Source organism: Taudactylus pleione, unplaced genomic scaffold (genome assembly GCF_031769625.1).
Source record: "Taudactylus pleione unplaced genomic scaffold, aTauple2 ptg000408l, whole genome shotgun sequence".
NCBI classification, from domain to species: Eukaryota; Metazoa; Chordata; class Amphibia; order Anura; family Myobatrachidae; genus Taudactylus; species Taudactylus pleione.
The window spans coordinates 8,081,291-8,101,099 of NW_028284810.1; the positions used below are offsets into that span (position 1 = coordinate 8,081,291).

General features: G+C 42.0%; 1 protein-coding gene across 2 annotated transcripts in view; it reads left to right on the top strand.

The window, feature by feature from the left end:
- The window catches only part of TRAPPC11 (trafficking protein particle complex subunit 11), a 67,268-nt gene that overhangs the window by 242 nt on the left and 47,217 nt on the right, over nucleotides 1-19,809 (top strand). For both annotated transcript variants that reach the window (XM_088446973.1, XM_088446972.1), the window contains exons 2-10: nucleotides 3,267-3,491; nucleotides 3,621-3,790; nucleotides 5,271-5,341; nucleotides 8,317-8,431; nucleotides 8,681-8,780; nucleotides 10,024-10,097; nucleotides 12,610-12,706; nucleotides 13,339-13,472; nucleotides 15,580-15,727. In XM_088446973.1, coding sequence (XP_088303099.1) covers nucleotides 3,288-3,491; nucleotides 3,621-3,790; nucleotides 5,271-5,341; nucleotides 8,317-8,431; nucleotides 8,681-8,780; nucleotides 10,024-10,097; nucleotides 12,610-12,706; nucleotides 13,339-13,472; nucleotides 15,580-15,727 — 1,113 coding nt within the window. In that variant the 5' untranslated portion in view covers nucleotides 3,267-3,287. The remainder of the gene's footprint in view (nucleotides 1-3,266; nucleotides 3,492-3,620; nucleotides 3,791-5,270; nucleotides 5,342-8,316; nucleotides 8,432-8,680; nucleotides 8,781-10,023; nucleotides 10,098-12,609; nucleotides 12,707-13,338; nucleotides 13,473-15,579; nucleotides 15,728-19,809) is intronic.

Genomic DNA, 19,809 nt, shown 5'->3' on the forward strand with positions numbered 1-19,809 from the left:
ACACCTGGTGCTTACTGCATCATCATTATGGAGCCTCTGTGCAGAGATAATGCTGTGTTGCTTCTCATTTTATTTGTCACATTTCCTGTGTTACTTTACCTCTCTATCATATATATCGCATAACTATTTTTTATGGTTACATTGAAACGAGTGTTCCTTAAATATTTATTGAAAGACAGCTAGATACATTGTTCAATCATATTTAATGAATACAGTATGTATATAAGTTTCTAGACTGACCATTAGAAGTGAGGGGTAACCCCTAGACAGCATTAAAAAAAAAAGATCCAGAGTGTGAATGTTATAAAGTGGCCAAAAATAGATCAAGAACGTCTGACGGGTCTGCAGTCCTCCATGAATTCATTCTTTGTAAACTTTTTAAAATTTATTTTTTTCAAGTGATCCAGACGAAACCAAAAAGGCTTAATTTCATAATCCCCATGTAAGTAAATACTAGCGAGATCATAAAATGTATATATGCAGCCACAGCTTTCACTGATCCTCTGCTAGCCTGGTTCTACAGTTTCAGTGTTTGTATGCATTCCAGCCCTCCAAAAATGTTGCATTTACAATGGGGATTTTTTTTAGTTTGGCTACTTTAAAGAAATGTTTATCACAACCAGATTAAGGGCTACATGGGCCTGGGGAAGAAAATGTTCAAGGGCCTATACTGAGGGAATGGGATAGATCCCCTTCCGTTTGTGTACGATGACGTCATCAGCCAGTGTCCAACGTCATTCCCTATCATCGAAGTGGGCAAAGAGGTGGAATATATTCATGTGGCGAGCAAAGCGAGCCCACAAGGGGCAGAATTTCTTATTTTCCTGGAAAGTGTGGGCAAAAACATCCAATTCCGCCCTCACTCACGTCACTTACAGGTACAGCTCCTGAAGGGGTTTTATACTCTTCCCTATACTGAGAAGGGAATGGGCTGTGACCAGTGCTATGTGGGTGTGGCCAGTGACATATGGGTGTGTACACCCTTTACGCCAGGGATGGGGAACCTCAGGCCCGGGGGCCATATAAGGCCCGCGGAATCATTTGGTTCGGCCCTTGTAGCTTTTTTCTTCTAACCTCATCTGGCTAGCAGGGTGCCTAGAATGGCACCCTGCAGCCAGAATCTATGCAGCGTGCCACCTGGAGCATCCTTAGGATGCTTCAGACGGTCACACCGCTGCCCTTACAGCTCCCAGGAGCATCCTAAGGATGCTCTAGGCATTGCTGTAATCACCGGTGATTGTGGCTCCGTTCTGTGTGATGTCTCATGGAGGGGACGTGGCCTGCATCGGGCCCGCAAATAATGTTATATATATTGAAATGGCCCTCGGCAGAAAAAAGGTTCCCCACCGGTGCTCTACGCTATCAGTCCCACTGTCTTAAATACATAAAAATAGAAAAATTGCAGAATTTTGTGAGAAAACTAGAAATACAATTGTAATACTTAGGATTTATGACTGACTTTGTGACCAGCTGGTGGCTGGTCGTCATCATGCTATAACGGTGATGGGCCCATTTTATCTGTGGAGGCCTGGAACTGTAGCTTCATCCACCCCATTGTTGATCTGGCCCTGATGTTTATGGAACATTAACTGTATCAAACTGGTGGATAGTCACAAAATCACACAGTTTCATTGTCTTCAGCTATGGATTTCTGTAAATTTAATTCAAACGAGTAAATGTGGAAAAAGTTGTACCAGCAGTCCAAAGCAGGGATACATGATGTAACACTTCTTCTCCAGGAAGAATGGTTTGATAAATAGCACTCGGAATTGAAAAACATGGGTAATGAGCTCTAGGACTTGTTTGATATCAGTGTATGATGCTGTTAACAGCCTAGTTATAAAATAGAGGTGAATTGGGTGATCTAAGACTTAGGGGTCTATTCATTATCACTTAATTTCTACAAAAAAACAGTTGAAAATGAAAATTTTCACCTGCTTTTGTAGAAATTAAGTTTTGGGGCCATTCATCAAAAAGGTAATGCAGGCGCTGTCCCCATACACAACAGAAATTCATCAAGCTCTGACAATATTTTCAGAGCTGGACTGCGGGAGCATTCGCCATCCTCAGATGGCGTTTGCTCCCACTCACCTTGCTCCTTCCCTATAGGAAGGGGTACTGGGTTGCGAAGAGGGATCCGAACGCCTCTGGCCGGCTCCTTCAGCCGGACGCCGGGGCTGTGTGTGCCTGCGTTAACTCTAAAAGGAGCAGTGAAGCTGCTTTGAGGAGACAGCTGATTTTTGTCTCACCGCGAGTTGGTATGTTAATTATAATTAACATAATGAATAGACCCCACAATCATTTTACTGAGCACCGTGGTCACTTCAAGAATTGCAATGGCATCATTGTGTAGATGGAAAATCAATTACATAGTTAGTAAACATTGGAGAGACAGAGGGAATCATTTGAATGAGATTGCAAACTTGATGTACTAACACATTTTCGTTACATTCTGATTATGTAGCAGAATGCAATGGTTTAACATTGTAGCAGTAGTAAGGCCCTCATTCAGAGCCGTACGCTCTGAGCAGAGCGCACGCTCTGAATGAGGGCCGGGCTCCATTTTCATGGAGCGTCCTCCTGGACGCTCGTATAGCTGTGGGTCACTACCCACAGGCTATACGAGCGTGCTTTGTGAACTCCGCGATGGTCGAGACCATCGCGACCATCGAAATTGCGAGCCGGAGCCTGCGGTTGAGGTTTTCAACCGCAAGCTCCAGAGTGATTTTGGCTCTATCAGAGCCAAAATCACTCCCACTGACATCACTAGTGATGTCAGTGGGCCGGCTTCTGACGGGAGGCGTTCCCGTGGGAACGCCCCCGTCAGGGAGGCACGCCCCCGGCACGCCCACCAAAGGGGGCGTGCTGTCAATCAACATTGACAGCACGCCCCCTTTGATCGGACACAACGAGCGAAGGACTTTCCTTCGCTCGTCGCGTCTGGCGCATGCGCACGACGGAGCTCCCTCCGTCGTGCACATGCTCAGTGCATAACATCGACCCACTTGCGAGCGGACAGCCGCTCGCGAGTGGGTCTGAATCAGGCCCTAAATCTTTAAATATGTTATTTTGTTTCCATCTTCTCTGAGATCCCCTCCATAGACTGTTGTGTACAAGTGTTGCTTAACAGAAGCAATCTTGCCAACATGTATTTGTAATATATATGCAATACTGTGTTAAGCTCTGCTTTTTTGCCATAGATTTGAAATACATCATCTGTGTAGCCTTTTCATTTATTTGTTGTTGCTTTTTTCTTTGATATTTAGGTAGTCAGACAAATTGTGAAAATGAGCCCCACTCAGTGGGATTTTCCTGTGGAATTATGCTGTCGACCCATGGCCTTTGTGACCCTCACTGGATTAGATGTGACGTATAACGCTGTACATCGTGCCATTTGGGATGCATTTTGCGCCAACAGAAGAGCAGACCGTGTACCAATCTCATTTAAAGTTCTTCCTGGTGACCACGAATATCCTAAATGTAGAACTAAGGTAGTGACCATTTTAGTTGCTTTGCTCTCTTGATCCATTTCCTCAGATCTAAGCTCAGACAAGCTCAATAAATGTGAGCTCTTTATAAAGATATAGTTATTTACAATTCTAATAAACTTGTCTCTTCAGAGAACATCGTATGAATGGTACATCCCTAAGGGGATCCTGAAGACTGGCTGGATGAATAAACAACTCAATCTGGTTCCTGCCCTGGTGGTTGTGTTTTATGAACTTGACTGGGACGAGGCTCAGTGGAAGGAGAAGCAGTCAGAATGTGCAACCAGGGTGGAGATTGTAAGGTAGAGACAATAAAATAATTAGCTTTCTGCAGGGAGCTTTGATAAAAGGGAACTACACAACATTTTAATTGATCATTTATATTGTTCATTGACTTGCAAGTTATCACTGTTGTCTTTTCTCCTGGCTTCTGACATTAAAGTTTTTCCTAAACCATTTAATAGAGACCTAGAGTGATAAGCTAATATGTATTGGTCAGACCTCCTCTTAAGCACACCCTATGGATCTGATTCTTACACACAACTCATAAAGGGGAATGTTGGCAACAGGTTCCTGTTACACCAGTGCCATTGTGCTCTGTGAATGCTACAGAAAGACAAAAATAATCTACCAAGATGACAGAAAAAAGACAATGAATTTCTTTTACTTAGTGCTGCAATATTGCCAATTCTTTTCAGTAGCTATGACCTCTATTTAAGTAGAGCAGGTACCTGATGCAGAGAGCCGGCTAGCGTTACAGCTGTTGGTGTTGGCCGACTGACTCAGCCCATAGATCTATAATGGAAATAAAGGAGGTGTACGCAACGCCGATGTTGGACATAGTGACCAATTTTTGTGTTACTGCGCAGGCGTCCTGATTGTATCTGTGCAGAGACATCGGGGTGTATTTACTAAAGTGAGAGTTTTTAGAAATGGAGATGTTGCCCTTAGCAACCAATCAGACTCTACTTAACATTTAACCAGCACCTTCTAGAAGATAATAGCTACAATCTGATTGGTTGCTATGGGCAACATCTCCACTTCTAAAAACTCTCACTTTAGTAAATTTACCCCATAGTTCTCATTTCAGGCGCACGCAGAGAGAAGTGTATTGAAAATGTAGTGAGCGTTCCCGGGTGATGACAGGGAGGTCCGCACGCACGGATATTGTCCGTATTGGGGTGGTGTTATGGGAATGACGCAGGTGTGTTGGCGGAAGCGGTTGCATACGTAGAGTCATGACCGCTCACCTAGGAGGCCATACAGTGACAGAGACTGCACCTGCCATAGGGGTGCAAGTTTCCATGGTGTAGCTGATGTTGGCGTCTAAGTATGCACCAATCTGTATTCCTGCATGCATGGACGCTCAAAGTGGGCGTCTCAACCCTTGCACATGTATGTACACAAGGGAAGGTCTTTGTAGCAGCATTTGCATAAAGTTGCAGATGGGATACCACCAATAGACGCCGCTGCGAGCGCTTCTGCATCCCCCTTTGAATCAGGCCCAAAGTTATATTCCATAGACTTCAGCTGAGGGGCTAGAACAGAACTGGCTTGTTTGTTTGTGTGGGAGAAGTTGTAATGAGATGCTTTGAACATGGAGGACACTGCAATCATCCTCTCTTGTCTGAAATGGTTGATAAAAGAGAACAATAGATGTCCCTCACCTAAATAATCAGGTGTAAATAATGGGGCACACATTTCAAGTTTTCCATGCACGCATGCTGTTTGTATGTTGTCATGTTGGAGTGAAAATGTTAATAGTCTATGTCTTCCACTTAGACAGAGCTTGCAGGGGAGGAACACCAAGGTTGCTGTGGTTTTAATTCAGAAGAAAACGCCATTACCACCAGGTACTGAAATATGTTTATTGTAGAATATTCGCCTAAAACACTACATGTTTTATAAAGCGTATCCTAATAACGGTTACTAAGTTCAGTATATAGTAACTGTTAGCATACTCTAGCCACTTTTCTATTGTTCTATTGTGGTAATGTCACCCCTGGTCCATTGTGGTCTATGGTTTATCTATCTGTTGATGGAAAGAGCTATGGTCGCTCCCAGATATGGTATTATTTTTGAATATGCCGAGAAATATTGTCTGCTTTCTATAATAACTTATGCCTGTCCAACGTTAATGTGCTTTTAAGCCGCCAACCAGCTTTAAAAATGCTGCTCCTTTGAGTTATACAGCTTGAACTCCATGTTTGTCCCATAAACTGTTTATCATGCGTTAATATCTTGTTTTGCTAAAAGCAGAATGCATCAAGAGCACTTTGAAAATGCATTTTTCTGGTATTTTATCCTTTTTTTTTTTTTTTTTCCATATGTACAAACAAGTCCAATAGAAAATGAAAATAAAATCTGCTTATAAATAGGTTGCATTTCATTGTGGCTTCAGACCACATTATACCATTATATACAGCTTTCTGTTTACATATACTGTCCAGTAAGTACAGTTGGCATAGCATTGCATTGATGCTGCACCAGAAAATTTCCTTTTATATATAAAGTAGGGATGTGCAGGCTCGGATAGGTTCGAGTTTGCACGTGGAGTTCGGATTTTTCCCTCCAAAAAAACGGAACTCACAACGAGGCAAAACGTCATCTTACATGGATGAACATCATCATTCCTGGTCTTTTGTCCAGGAATGATGATGTTCGTCCATGTAAGATGACGTTTTGCCTCGTTCTGAGTTCCGTTTTTTTGGAGGGAAAAATCCGAACTCCACGTGCAAACTCGAACCTATCCGAGCCTGCACATCCCTAATATACAGCCTTGCAAATTCGACTTTCTCACCTTCAGTTTTACGGAATTGCTGATTTTGTCTATTTTCACTCCTTGAATATGATGGTGCTTTGTAAATGGAACATAATAATAAATATACTAAACAATGTGACATACAAAACCCCATAAAAAGAATGGAGAACCCTCACCTATGATTGTTTTTGGTTACCAAGTCACAAGAGAGCATTATTTTAGTGAGCGTTAACGACATTAGGGCTGGTGTGTAGAGTTGCGCCTTTTTTATGTGTCCACTGCAATTATGTACTGCGCATGCACACAAAGCATTCTTACGCCCCTTCCTTATGTAGATGTTGCCTCCCTGTGATAGGAGTGGTGCATGCATTGGCCGAGCACACACTGACGCAAATGCTCCTGTTAGGAAGCATATTTCTTGCGGGTGTTCGACCACTGGTACAAAATATGCACTGTTGATAATGATGATCAGCAGCCACTTCTGATTGGCTGAGTGCTTCTTGGGCTTTCCCAATGATTCTTTTACTATCATTAGTGTGACTGGTGTGATCTATTTACTTTTATATATTTTATACTTGTAATCACTCCACAGCACAAAAGTACGTTCCCATTTCATGTTTTTTAAAGGGGTAGACAAAAGATATTTGTATTTATTTGAACTTATTTTGTATTTGATACTTGATTTCATTGTATTTGACATGGTAAATGCCATTTTATTATTTATATAATAATTTCAGACGGTCTGTCCCGTCTCCTCACTGCGCACATAGTGGAAGCCCCACTGCGAGGGGGACGGGACAGATCCTAACCAGCTACCAGAGAGGAGGGGTACCCACCTCCCGAACGAGGTAAGTATGTATGAAAGTGTGGGGGTGGTCTTGGAGCGGTGACAGAAGTGGGAGCGGGGAGACTGAGGAGACCCAGCATATGCCTGGTCCAATAAACTTGTTAATAATATCCAAAAACAGACAGACTGTCTTCTGTATATGACATTTCATGAAGTACTTTCTTGTGTGCTACAAACACTGTCGAGCAGCATCTCTTGGCATATACTACTGTTTTCTCCTGGTGTGAAACTGGCATATATGCTACCATCTTATGGGAAAAATACATCCAACTATATATGGGCCCCATCGTTTCTTAGTTGTGAGGGGTTGTCTAATTTAAATTTGACAATATAAACAGAAGGAAATCTATATACATTTTTTAATTATTATGTACTATTACAACTCTTTGGGCGGAATTCAATTGATTACGCGGTCCGGATCTCCCATCTAAAGTGACAGGAGATCGCGGGCCGCCATTCAATTGCTGCCGTTCTTCGCCGTGATCGCGCCCATAGAGGTCAGGTTTAGCCGCGTAAAGCAGCTAAACCCGACCAAAGTGCTGGGCGCGATCGCAAAAAGTGATGTTTGGGCGCCCAAACATGTCACTTTTCGCACATTTCAGCTCTCATCCCCCAGGGGCTGCGAGCTGAAATGTAGCGCTTGGCAGCTGATCGCGCCCGACAGGAGCAAGAATAGAATAGCTCCGTCGGGCGCGATAGGGGATAAAAACAATTGAATTCCGCCCTTTATTGTATTAGTGAGAAAATGCCAAATCCATATTTAATTTGTCATATTAAAAGTGTTTTCTTACCCATTTTTCCCTCCTCCTCTCTCCCTTTGCCCCCCCACCGTCTCTCTCCCTGTGCTACCTCTGTCTCACCATTTGCCCATCTCCATGCCCCCCCCCTTAGTTGTGCCATTCTGCAGCATCGCTCCTCAGATCAGACGCTTCCTGTCTGATCTCCCACAATGCACTGCGTTGTAGGACCATATTCAGCATCAGGCGGCCTCTCTGCCTGTTGTTTTACAGTGATATCACTCCCCCTGCTCATCGCACCCCCCCCCCCCACACACACACACACACACACACACGCAAACACTGCTTTGCTCTACTCTGTGCTGCTATCTGATTGTTGTGTGAAGCGCTCTTCTATATGAAATGAAGATTATGTCCATGATGTCTAAGTAATTCATTGATCACCATGTTTATAACAATTCTATCCTACTTTTTCATGGCCAGGTGAAGATCTGATTGCGTCAGAGAGAGCCGCTGCCCTGTGCAATGCCTGTGACCTCTCGGGAAAGTCTTTGTTTGTGCTGCCACACACTGATCACTTGGTTGGCTACATAATTAGGTGTGTAGTGCTTCAAAGCTACTGTACTATAACAATCACACTTGCACATATATAGAACACTAATACACTACAGTGTATTGTGATGTTTTGTGTTGTCTGTTTGTAAGCTACAGTTTGCTAGACTTATATCCACAGTTACTATAAATAAACTTTCTCTTATATAGTTTTTTTTTGTGTTAGTTTTACTTCTGTGTTTTTTTTGGGGTGTAATAATTTGCACTTATTTTCCATAATTGTTTTCTCAATTAGGTTAGAAAATGCTTTTTATGAACATGCACAAACCTATTACTACACTGAAATAAGAAGGATAAAGGCCCACAAGGAGTTCTTGAATAAAACCACTCATCAGGTACAGTGATACCAGCACTGTGCACATATGGGAATAGTAGATTGCAAGCTACAGATTTTCAGAAAGCAGTGGTATCCTTAAGCTGGCCATACACCCAAAGAGTATCTTTCCAACCAGCCAACTAGCTGGCTAATGGAACAAAATCTGGTAATGTATGGGCACAAATGACATTCGACCATTTGCTCCCAAACACTAGAAAATGGTCAAAAACAGTTGTTCGGACAAGTTGGTTAAATCCGTTCGATTTAACAAAATTGCCTGAATGACCGTTTTTGTCTGTTTTGTGGCGTTTTGGAACAAAAGGTCGATTGGCAGTTGTTTCCATACATTACCAGATTTTTGTTCAAACCAACCAACAAGTTGGCTGGTTGGAAAGATCTTTGGTTGTATGGCCAGCTTTACAGTACACGTATGGCTACAGTTATTGTGTTTAAAGTTCTTTTGTGTTACTTGTCTTTAAGTTTATGCTAAAGATGGAGTATTGGTTTGGTTGCCAGAGTAGGAACTCTTCATTTCATTGATGTTCTTTATGGGATTTTGAGTGTGCCAATGAACTTGGCTGTACGATTTTGGTATATAATATTGGGCAACTTATGTAAGTTAATCAACCATTGTACCATTTGATCATAGCTTAGGAGTCTACACTCCTAATTGGTTTCTATTGGATTGGATGTGATCTGTTTTGCAGAAAATCAGTTTAAAAAATTCCCATGCTACATTAACTATCATAATTCGACATGGAAGTTGAGCTACCCATTCAGCCAATAGTCTGGTCATTTGGCAAGAGCTGTGAATGAGGGATCAGTTGAATAAATCGCTTGTCTGTTTATTAGTTGATTAATCTGAATAGTTAGAACTAAGCTTTTGTATCCAGGTTTATGTCAATAATGGGTTTTTTTTAAGGGTTTTATAGAAAGTGCAAAAATTGTGTTTGAGGGGTCTTTACATCCTTGTAACTTTTGTTGTGATAAATTTCCCAATGTCTGGGTGGCATGTGACTACCACCTAACTGTCAGTGACCTGTAATTGACATGATGGGTATAAGTGCTGTAGACTTTTTTTCCTTGTTGTGATGATCATGTTTGTCGTCTGCATGTGGTTAAGTTTAACTATTGCGTTATACTATGGCAATCTCATAATCAAGAACTATACATATAAAAAGTGTTCGATATATTGGAGCTTTCGATGACTTGTGTGTTCTTTATCAAATCATCTTCTAAAATGTAATAATGTTCCATGACAGCTGCTGTTTGTGAGGCATCAGTTCAAGATTGCGTTCTTCAGTGAGCTAAAGCAAGATACACAGAATGCCTTAAAGTAAGTTCAGCACATTCTCCTATTGTGTTGTTTGGAAGCTGGAATAAGAAGTCAGTTTACCTAATGCAGTCCATATGGTCCTGAATAACAGGGACATACACTTGGATCTTTAGGTATGGCATATTAGACAAACTGGCATCACAATTGGAAAAAAGTATCTGCATGTTATGTAACCATATATTATTATTCATTTTTGGACATTTAAAAAAAAAAAAAAAAAAGACAATTTGGGGTACAGAAATGTTAAGCAGTGTAGGGGGTTAAGTATTTACCAAACAAGGGAAAATAGTTTGGCTATAGTTCCATGAGAAATATCGTATGCAATTATACATTCCTTGCTATAATATGGGGAACTCACTGATATAGCTTAATAGATCTCCGTAATTGTTTGATTAAACTGAAAACTTCTTTCTAACGGGTTTAAATACATTCTATGTTTTTTTTTATGTAAGTCTCTTCCCAGTGTGTTTAAGCCGAAATGTAAAAATGCGATGCTTTTAGTAGCAAAATTTGGGGCTTAATCAGGCTGAGCTGGGTACACACCTTTGCAATCACTCTTTCGATGTAATGTGTCATTCGACTTCGCTCCATTCGGAAGTCCCGACCACAGTGCCGATATGTACACACTTATACAATCATACTTGCGTCCTTCGATCCCCGACTGCCAAAATATCGTAAGAAAATTATTGTACCACCCACAGAGGAGGCGCCGCTACTGGTGTAGAATTGCAAGAACGGTAGAAGTTGCGTACACACTGCGCTTTCAGCACATTCTCGCATTCTCGCTGGTCGAATCGGATGAATATTAAACTGCGCATAAGATGCGATCCTTCAATTCTACCAGTTTTCATCCAACAAAACATGATCGTAGGTGCATACAACCTCTGCTTTAGTTTGAAGGTCCATTTCCCATTTAGTTTGGCCTGTCCTTTCATAGAAAGAGTGTTTTGTTAGTTCTTCTGCGATGCCAGTCCTTTTGTCAAAAGCATGTACAGAGTTCATAATAGTCCTATGGGTGTTTTTATTGGTTAACCACTCTTTGGGGTATTATTTACTAAAGTGCGGGTTTTTAGCAGTGGAGATATTGCCTATAGCAACTAACCAGATTCTACATAACATTTATCTAGCATTTACTGGTATATAATAGCTACAATCTGATTGGCTGCTATGGGCAACATCTCCACTTCTAAAAACCCGCACTTTAGTAAATATATCCCTTTGACTAAAATCCAAAGTAGATCTTCTAGTCAGACTGTTATGTTCTCTCCTCCCCCACCCCCTTATATAATCATTGATTTTTGTGGTTGTGGTGAATGGCAGTGTATGTATTGTAGCTGTACTTTTATATAAGTTTAGTAACCCACTGGGCTCTTCTTCTCTCCTACCAGGATTAAGTTATCATAGTGTCCAATTTAGCACTTGGTGTGTGTGTGTGTATATATATATATGTATGTATGTATGTGTATGTATGTATGTATGTATGTGTGTATATATATATATATATATATATATGTATATATAATATAATTTTAGAGGTAAGCAAGTTGAAAGGAGAGCGCAGTCGTGATTATGTGAAAAATAGCAATTTTACTTATAACATTTGCTCACGTACATCAAAGTTTAAAACATTACTCTCCACCATGGACGGTCCTCCAGATCCTGGTGTAATCGACAGGCCACGCTGCAGACAGCAATTTAGAGGACCACCGCCGGTTCTGGGAATATCGGATGACGTCACACGTCCACGTCAGTAAGCCATACCCAACAGGTTTCGTCACTTAGAGACTTCGTCAGGGGGTGTGGCTAACCTCAAAACTGTGAATCCTTATATACCCATCTCCTCCACATAATTGAAAGATTGGATAATTCCATTTCACAATATTAAAACAGTAGATATATCTAAAATAATTTTCCCAGAATCGGCGGTGGTCCGCTGAATTGCTGTCTGCAGCGTGGCCTGTCGATTACACCAGGATCCGGAGGACCGTCCATGGTGGAGTGTAATGCTTTAAACTTTGATGTATGTGAGCAAATGTTATAAGTAAAATTGCTGTTTTTCACATAATCACGAGTGCGCTCTCCTTTCAACTTGCTTACCTCTAGAATCTATCGCTCCGTGGCTTAGAGCTGGGATGCAGCTGCGCTACATATATACATATATATCAGACTAATTGGCCAAATATTGCAAAACATGATTATTTGGGTTTGTACCAATTTACTAGTCATTCCAGTCTTTACGAAATCCCCTCTATCATCTACATAATCATAATTGCATGAATCCGGTGGTATAAACCAAACCAGTTTGGTTACAGCATTGTATTCAAATTTGGTGTTATAGCTATTTATAGGAATGAGGCATGAGGTACAGATATATATGTAAAAAGAGGTGTGTTGCTGAACTGCAGTGATGTGACATCCACCATCAAATCATTCTAATGCTCAATTGGAAACTGATTTCATGTGCCAGGGAGACCAAACAACCTTCTTTGAATAGAAAATATTTTTTGTTTAGAAATTACAGGACCGCATATAACTTGGTGCATGAACTGAGAGCTCACGAAACAAACATGCTGGAGCTAAAGACTATGGCTGGCTTTATAAACTATAAGGTGAGCTCATTTAAAAGTGATATAAACCACTATGCTGAAAAACAAAATAAATGAGATATCCACCTATACTACATATTTGAAGGTAACCCTCAACTAGCAGAACCGTGAGGGTCCTTTGTTGGGGATACCATTAGAAGATGCTGACATGCCTCAGTTCCCCTTGTGATGGCCGTCAGCCAGTGCGCTTCTCTGCTCACCATGTTATTGGGGTGAAATACAGAATTCTTCTGCACGCAGTAGAGGGAACATGAGCTGATGCATCGATGCAGGACATCAGACCGTGTGTGCCTGGCTAGTTGAAGGGAGCAGGTTTTGGTATTAAATAAATACTTAGTATGGGTAGACGTGTTATTTAATGAACTGCTGACATTTTAGTGTTTTCCTTTTATGTCCCTATGGAAACCTGATAGAGAGCCTTTTAATAACCATATAGCCATCTAGGGGTGATGTCAAAGGTCACAGTGTTCATTCTTGCAATCTCTAGATTTACTTGGGTGATGATGATGTTGGCTGACTAGGTTTTTGTCTAATACAGAGCTGTAAATTACTGGTTGCAGAATTTTTCACAACATGTGCACTTTAATAGACATTAACCAGGCACCTTTTGTGCTTTGTCTGTTTCTCTGCTCCAGATCTGCCGCCTGTGTTTCCAGCACAACACTCCTCTAGATGCAATTGCACAGTTCAGAAAACACATTGATCTGTGCAAGAAGAAGATAGGCAGCGCTGAGCTGTCCTTCGAACACGCCGCCTGGATGTCTAAACAGTACGGACTGCTCTATTTTAATAAGATACACTAGACTCACCACAGTACCCCATACCAGTGTTCAGAACCTCTTCTCCCCCTCATAATAAAATAGGATCACCAGCCACTTTGCGAGTCAGATACCAAGAGGTGTAGCGGACACTATTATAAATTTGATCTTTAATTTCAGGTGATAGGGTTTCATTTACTCTCCCACATATATAAAAACTTTTCTGTCTTAGGTTCATTAGCAAGAACCACCTTTACCCAATTCATTCCAAAAAGATAAAAAAAAAGGTTTGCCCATAAATAATGATATAGCGGTGCAGTTGGGTGATTCCACGTTTGAAGAATGGCCTTACAAGCTGCAGCTCCAATAGCCGTCAACAGTTGTCCAAAGATGGCCCATTCCGGTGTAAGTGGCAAAAGGTTAATCAATGAAGCCTCAATCTGAAGCCAGAATCTGCGAAGGCCAGAGACAGTGATAAAGACCAGCCATCGGCTCAGTATATCTATAATAAGTATGCGTAGGTGATTGTCCAATGACAAAGCCCCTATTAGCTGATAAGTAAGTTCTATGCAGGATATTTAAAGTCATCTTTGTATATATTGTGGAAGGTAATCATTTGCAGGTGCTAACATGTGCTTTTAATAACTCCTCTAAAGATAAATCTGACAAATTAGAAAGCTAGCGTCAAAGTCCCTGCAAGGACGGAGAAAAGCCCAACTCCTCTCTAAGATGGCTATAGTATGTAGAATTTGCCTTCAAGGGCGGAGCTAAGTGCCTTAAGAAGATATCAAGGGCATTCTGCCAATCTGCTGCCGAGAAGGCCATGACAGTATTACTAATATAGTGTTGGGCTTGAAGGTACACCATAGGGTAAGCCTCTAAGGTTCCAGATTTGGCTACCACTTCCTGGAACATGAGGCCTCTTTAGGACATTGTGCAAATTTCCTATAGTAAAAATACCATTGATCCGCCTAATATTGAAAGGATAGGCAGCCTGGACATTTTGAAATAAATGGGAGAAATAAGGATTTATGTGCCTTTAGACCTGCTTGCAGCGAAGGAAGAACCAAATCTTTCTAGTACTCCAGAGTCCCCACCCCAGAAACTCCTTTTCAAAGGAAGAGTTGGCATGGCATATATGTCTTGTTTGTGTAGCCAGTCTATAAGATATCGAAGTATAGGAATAAAGCATGAGATTATAGACGTTTATGTCTCCATTAGTGATAGGTTGCTGTAATTTTAGTAAACTGATGCTAGGCCGCTTGCCATTCCATATAAATTTGCGGAAAATATAGTTTATGTAATTAATATCTGACTGTGGAATTATAAGAGGTAGAGATTGGATTTAATAATATAGTCTAGGTAAGGAGATCATTTTATTAAGACTAGCTCTCCCTTTATACGATAAAGCCCTCCAATTCAACCAACATGGCTCTTATAACAGGTAAATTAAGGGCATATAAACATTGATGATTACGAGGAATCTGTACTCCCAGAAAAGTAAAATGATCTGATGCACAGAAAATAGGTCAATCTTGTGCACAAGGTACAGGAGAGCCAGAGGTTCCCAGCCAGAAAGCTGCAGACGTAGTGAAATTGACAGAAAACCTGGAAATCTCTTCAAAGGCCTTCAAATTAGTAAATATAGTACCTAGAGGGTCCGAGGGATTGGAAACATATAAAAGGACGTCGTCTGTGAAAGCCGTAACTTTAATTTCCCTAGAGCCAATCAGAATACCTCTAAAGTGGACAGAGCTCTGCAATAGTCTAAGTAGAGGATCAATGGCTAAATTAAATAGCAAGGGGTAATAAGGGACACCCCTGACTGGTACCGCGGTACATTAGTAAGGACGAACCCTTACAACCATTTACCAGGAGGGAACTAATAAGGGAATTAGAGATACCGAATCAACGCAACAAACTCTGGCACCAATTTCTTTGTGTTATATAGTGGTGTACATGGTATTTGCATATTGTCATGATGCCAATGTCGGCTCTCTGAAGCATCATGCTTCTAAAATATAGTGAAGCATTGTGCTTCATAAACATCAATTATCTAAGCGGAGACTAAATTTATACAGTATTTGTTGTGATTAGCTGTTTGTTTATCCCTTAAAGGTTCCAAGCTTTTGGGGATTTATTTGACGAGGCAATCAAGCTTGGACTGACCGCCATTCAAACCCAGAATCCTGGTTTCTACTACCAGCAGGCAGCATACTATGCACAGGAGCGCAAGCAGCTAGCAGCTCACCTGTGCAACCATGATGTAAGTCTCTACCAGTTCTGTATCTCTCCTTGTTCAAAAGGTAGATTCGGGTGACAGCCACTTTTCTCAGATTATCCCTGTCATGAGTATTAAAAGGACCATCACGCAGGTTTTATATGAAGGTTACATTATAGGAGTGTTCACACCAACACTTTTTAATTATATTTTCTATATGGTCCACAGAATCTCCTTTGGGGGTATGTAATGGAAACGATCCATTGCATCAAACAGCTCTAGCTTTGTCTCTCCCAGCATGCATCAGTCCTCTTCCCTTTAAACCCCAGCCTCAGGCATTAATTTTTTTTGTTTGGTGCGCGGTAAGTATCCAGACGCACCTGTTATTATAACAGCGGGACTGCCTAGGCAATACCAGGCTTTTTTATTTTATGATTTACTTAGTTCAGCAGTACCAGGCACCGGTAAAGATGCAGGTACTGCGACTCCTACTACCTCCGCCAGGGCCAAAAACACCACTACTGCTATATGCCCTGAGGTTCTCGGCGGGCCTCAGCGTGGCTTAGCTAGCGCCTGTGCTGAGGTCTTGACTGCAGGTCTGGTACGGAGATGACTGGTAAGTGTGCGGCAGTCCTAGCATCCGGGCGCATCGGTGCAGCTGCGGGTGAAAGTCTCGTGACGTATCCTCACTAAGGTGGCCGGGTCCTTATCGTCTGTCGCCGAGGACGGGTAGTAGACGCACTGTAGCGCACTAGTAAGAGTCTATCTACTACGAGGCCAGCGTACCCGTGTCGTCTAAATCGCAGCTACGGGGAGATAAGGCACTCTGCTGGCCACTCCTCCCCCAAACAAGGCCAACTTCCGGGGTGGAGTTTACCGTCTGGTTTGCTATATTTGACCATCTTGTGGTGAGATGCTCGCAGATCGCGTTAGTGTGTGTGTGTGTACTGCTGTAGCTGTCGGTCTCAGAGGTTGGTCAGTCTCCCTGTATACCTCTCCCTTGAGCCTGGTATATAGCACTCTATATTCTACCATTGCCCCTCCGGGGCTGGCTAGATGATTCAGAGTACCATTTGAAATAGCAATTGTGCTTATTTATGCATTGTATGTGACTTTAATGCTAGCTGCTGTATTGTACTGCCTTTTTATTTCAAACTGTCAGTTGTACCTGTCACTGTGTTTCTTCTCATTCCTCTGAAAAGTAATGGGGGGTTTCATTGATAGGGAGTCACATTGCATTTACACTGTACACCTTATACCATTTATACATTTGCAATGTCTAAAGGTGTAGGTGAGAATGATGATATGCCAGTACTCAGATCATGTGTGTCTTGTTTGGCAGGCCTATCTGAGCATATGTTAATCTTGATGGTTTGTGTAGTCTCTGTTGTAAACTGCTACCTGTTCAATGGGGAATAAGGACAACCCCTTAGGGGAGAGCAGCTAGTGGTTTAACATATACCCTTCTGTAGGAGCGCAGACCGTAACTTTTGTTTATAAAGCTACCTGTTCAAGCCACTACATCTAGAGCTCCAGCGCTAGAACCACCCGGGTGGTATCAGGCTTTGTCCCACTTAGTGGACAAGGTCACAGAAGCGCGGGCTCCAGCTGCGGTGTTTGCCCATGCTATGGGGTATTCACAGCAGGTGCATCCTTCTATTTATATGCCGCCCATGAATTCCTGTTGGATTAATTCTGCTGCTCTCTCTAGTCAGAGTATGCCGTCGTCTATAGTTTCTCAGCAGCCAGATATCAGTTGCCTCATGATGACCTGGACTCCTTTTCAGATTCTGACTCTGAGTTCTGTCCTCAGTATAGAGGAAGAGAAGGCCCCACTTACAGCAAAAGTGGTCTTTAGGCGTAAAAAGGTGGCTAAGGACTATTTTTCTCAGCCTGAACAACTGACGAGTCTTCTGTCTGAGGCATGGAGTACTCCTGGAAAGCATTTGCATGCTACAAGGAATATAACCTCTAGGTACCCATTTGCACTTGGTAAGTGTATCAAATGGGAAGTTCTCCCATCGATAGACGCTCATGTCACAAGGTTGATCAGGAGCGCTACTGTTAAATTTGTAAATACCTTTTAATATATTCCTTCCTATAAACCTCTAAGATTCACCTGCCTAGAACCTCTAAGACAAAACCCTGCCTAAAAACCTCTAAGACAAAACCCTGCCTAAAAACCTCTAAGACAACGCTAATTGCGTACGCAGTATGACCGCAAATAAAGACAGGAGTGGAATCTTGTGGTTCCAACGCACAAGTATTATTCAGGTAAAAGTACAGTCAGTTACACGCAATCTATACATACATAATTTAGGCGTAAAAGGAAATAATACAGACCAAGTACGGTTATACATACGCTGCGCCTCTGGATCCAGAGATAGACTTCTCACTAGATATCCTCAGCTCACCCAAAATTCAGCATGAACTACCAAACCAGTGTTTGGACACATGTATTTATTCCCCCCCAGACTGAAACAGGACAAAGGGGAAACTTCCTGCTGATCTCATTGGTTCCCCGAGGAGGAGCATATGTAACGACACATTTAACAGGTTGTTTCAAATAGACTTTTCCTGCCTCTAACAGCCGGGGTCTTTCTGGTAACGCCTCCTGTAACATTCCATCAACTAAAACATTTTGTTGCTTATAAGTTCTGCAATCCATAACTTGAGTTTGCATGATGCGATCTCTCCACCGATAACACCGGGATTCTGTAAAAAGCGTAGGCATCAGAACGAGATCAAACATACCTTGCTTATCATATATAATACCTTAGATATCAAAAACCTCTATTTCTTAGCATTTAAACTAACTTAACCAACTTGAATCATACATTTTGATGCTTATGGAACCTTATGTGCGAATATGTAGTGTGTGGGTAATCGGGGTTTGATATAAGGACGCTAGTTATTAATGGGTGAGATTTAAGTGCATAATCTCTCATACACAAAGTGAACCTCCATCAGTGTGGATGGCTGAGGGTTGTAATTCGACATGCCCTCTTTGAGCAGGCCTCCACCTGCTGTGTTCAAAGGAAAACAAAACCTCTTTTGTTCTCACAGACACTTGTGTGAAGTGCAAATGTATTATCACCTCAAACTATGGGATTAGGAGACATCTTGTCTAGTATTCAGGCAAATCCAATTGTGTAGATATTATATTACAATTGCCACAACTATACTTTATCTGCATCCCGGGATTCCCAATTTGTATGTAAAAATACCCATTGTCTCTCCTTATCTACTTGGAAAGCTGTTTTTTCCCGTTGCCCTTGGTGTTAACAAAAACATTGCCATCTGTTCTTAGTTAATGGGTTATAACTTGAATTAATGCTGACCACACAAAATGGTGTCTTGTGATCTCATTTCCAAAATGGCGTCGCTGCGATTAAATTTTAAACTGAACTTGTCTCACTCAATTATTCAGCTTTGACACTACGTTACCCATTCCTGCGCTTCCTCTTTAAAAGAGGTTACAGATAAGAAACTTGACAATCATTTGAAATCAATCTTTTCATTATCTGGAGCTATTACCAGACCAGCTATGGCTGTAGCCTGGGTAGCGATAGCTATGGAGGAATGGATGACATTTCTGGAGGGTACTATACCTGAAGCTACCAGAGAACAGCAGTCTTTGCTCTATCAGATGCTAGAAGTAGCTGTGTATTTGGGGCAAGCAGTCATTGACGCAGGTATTTTGGCTTCTAGGGTCTCGGTGACTTCGGTTGCAGCTCGAATATCCTCTTGGCTAAAAACCTGGAAGGCGGATGCAGGATCCAAGAAGGCTCTTGAATCTTTGCCTTTTGCGGGGAAGGTACTGTTTGGACCAGAGCTGAATGACCTAATGACTCTGGCAAAACCGAAGTCAGCTGAATTGCCGTCCACGACTACTCCAAAATGTAGGCAGTCTGCAGCTCGGTCCTTTCGCCCACAGAGTAGGGTGAAGGGTCAATCTTCCTCTAGACAGAGGCAGCCCCGCTGGACACTTCAGCCCAAGAAATCTTGGTCAGGCAAACGTCCTGCCTCCAAGCCAGATAGTAAATCTACTGTCTGATGGGGCAGGCCTCCCCCTGGGGGGGTCTCAGAGTTGGAGGCCGACTCCTTTAGTTCTCCCAGGCCTGGTA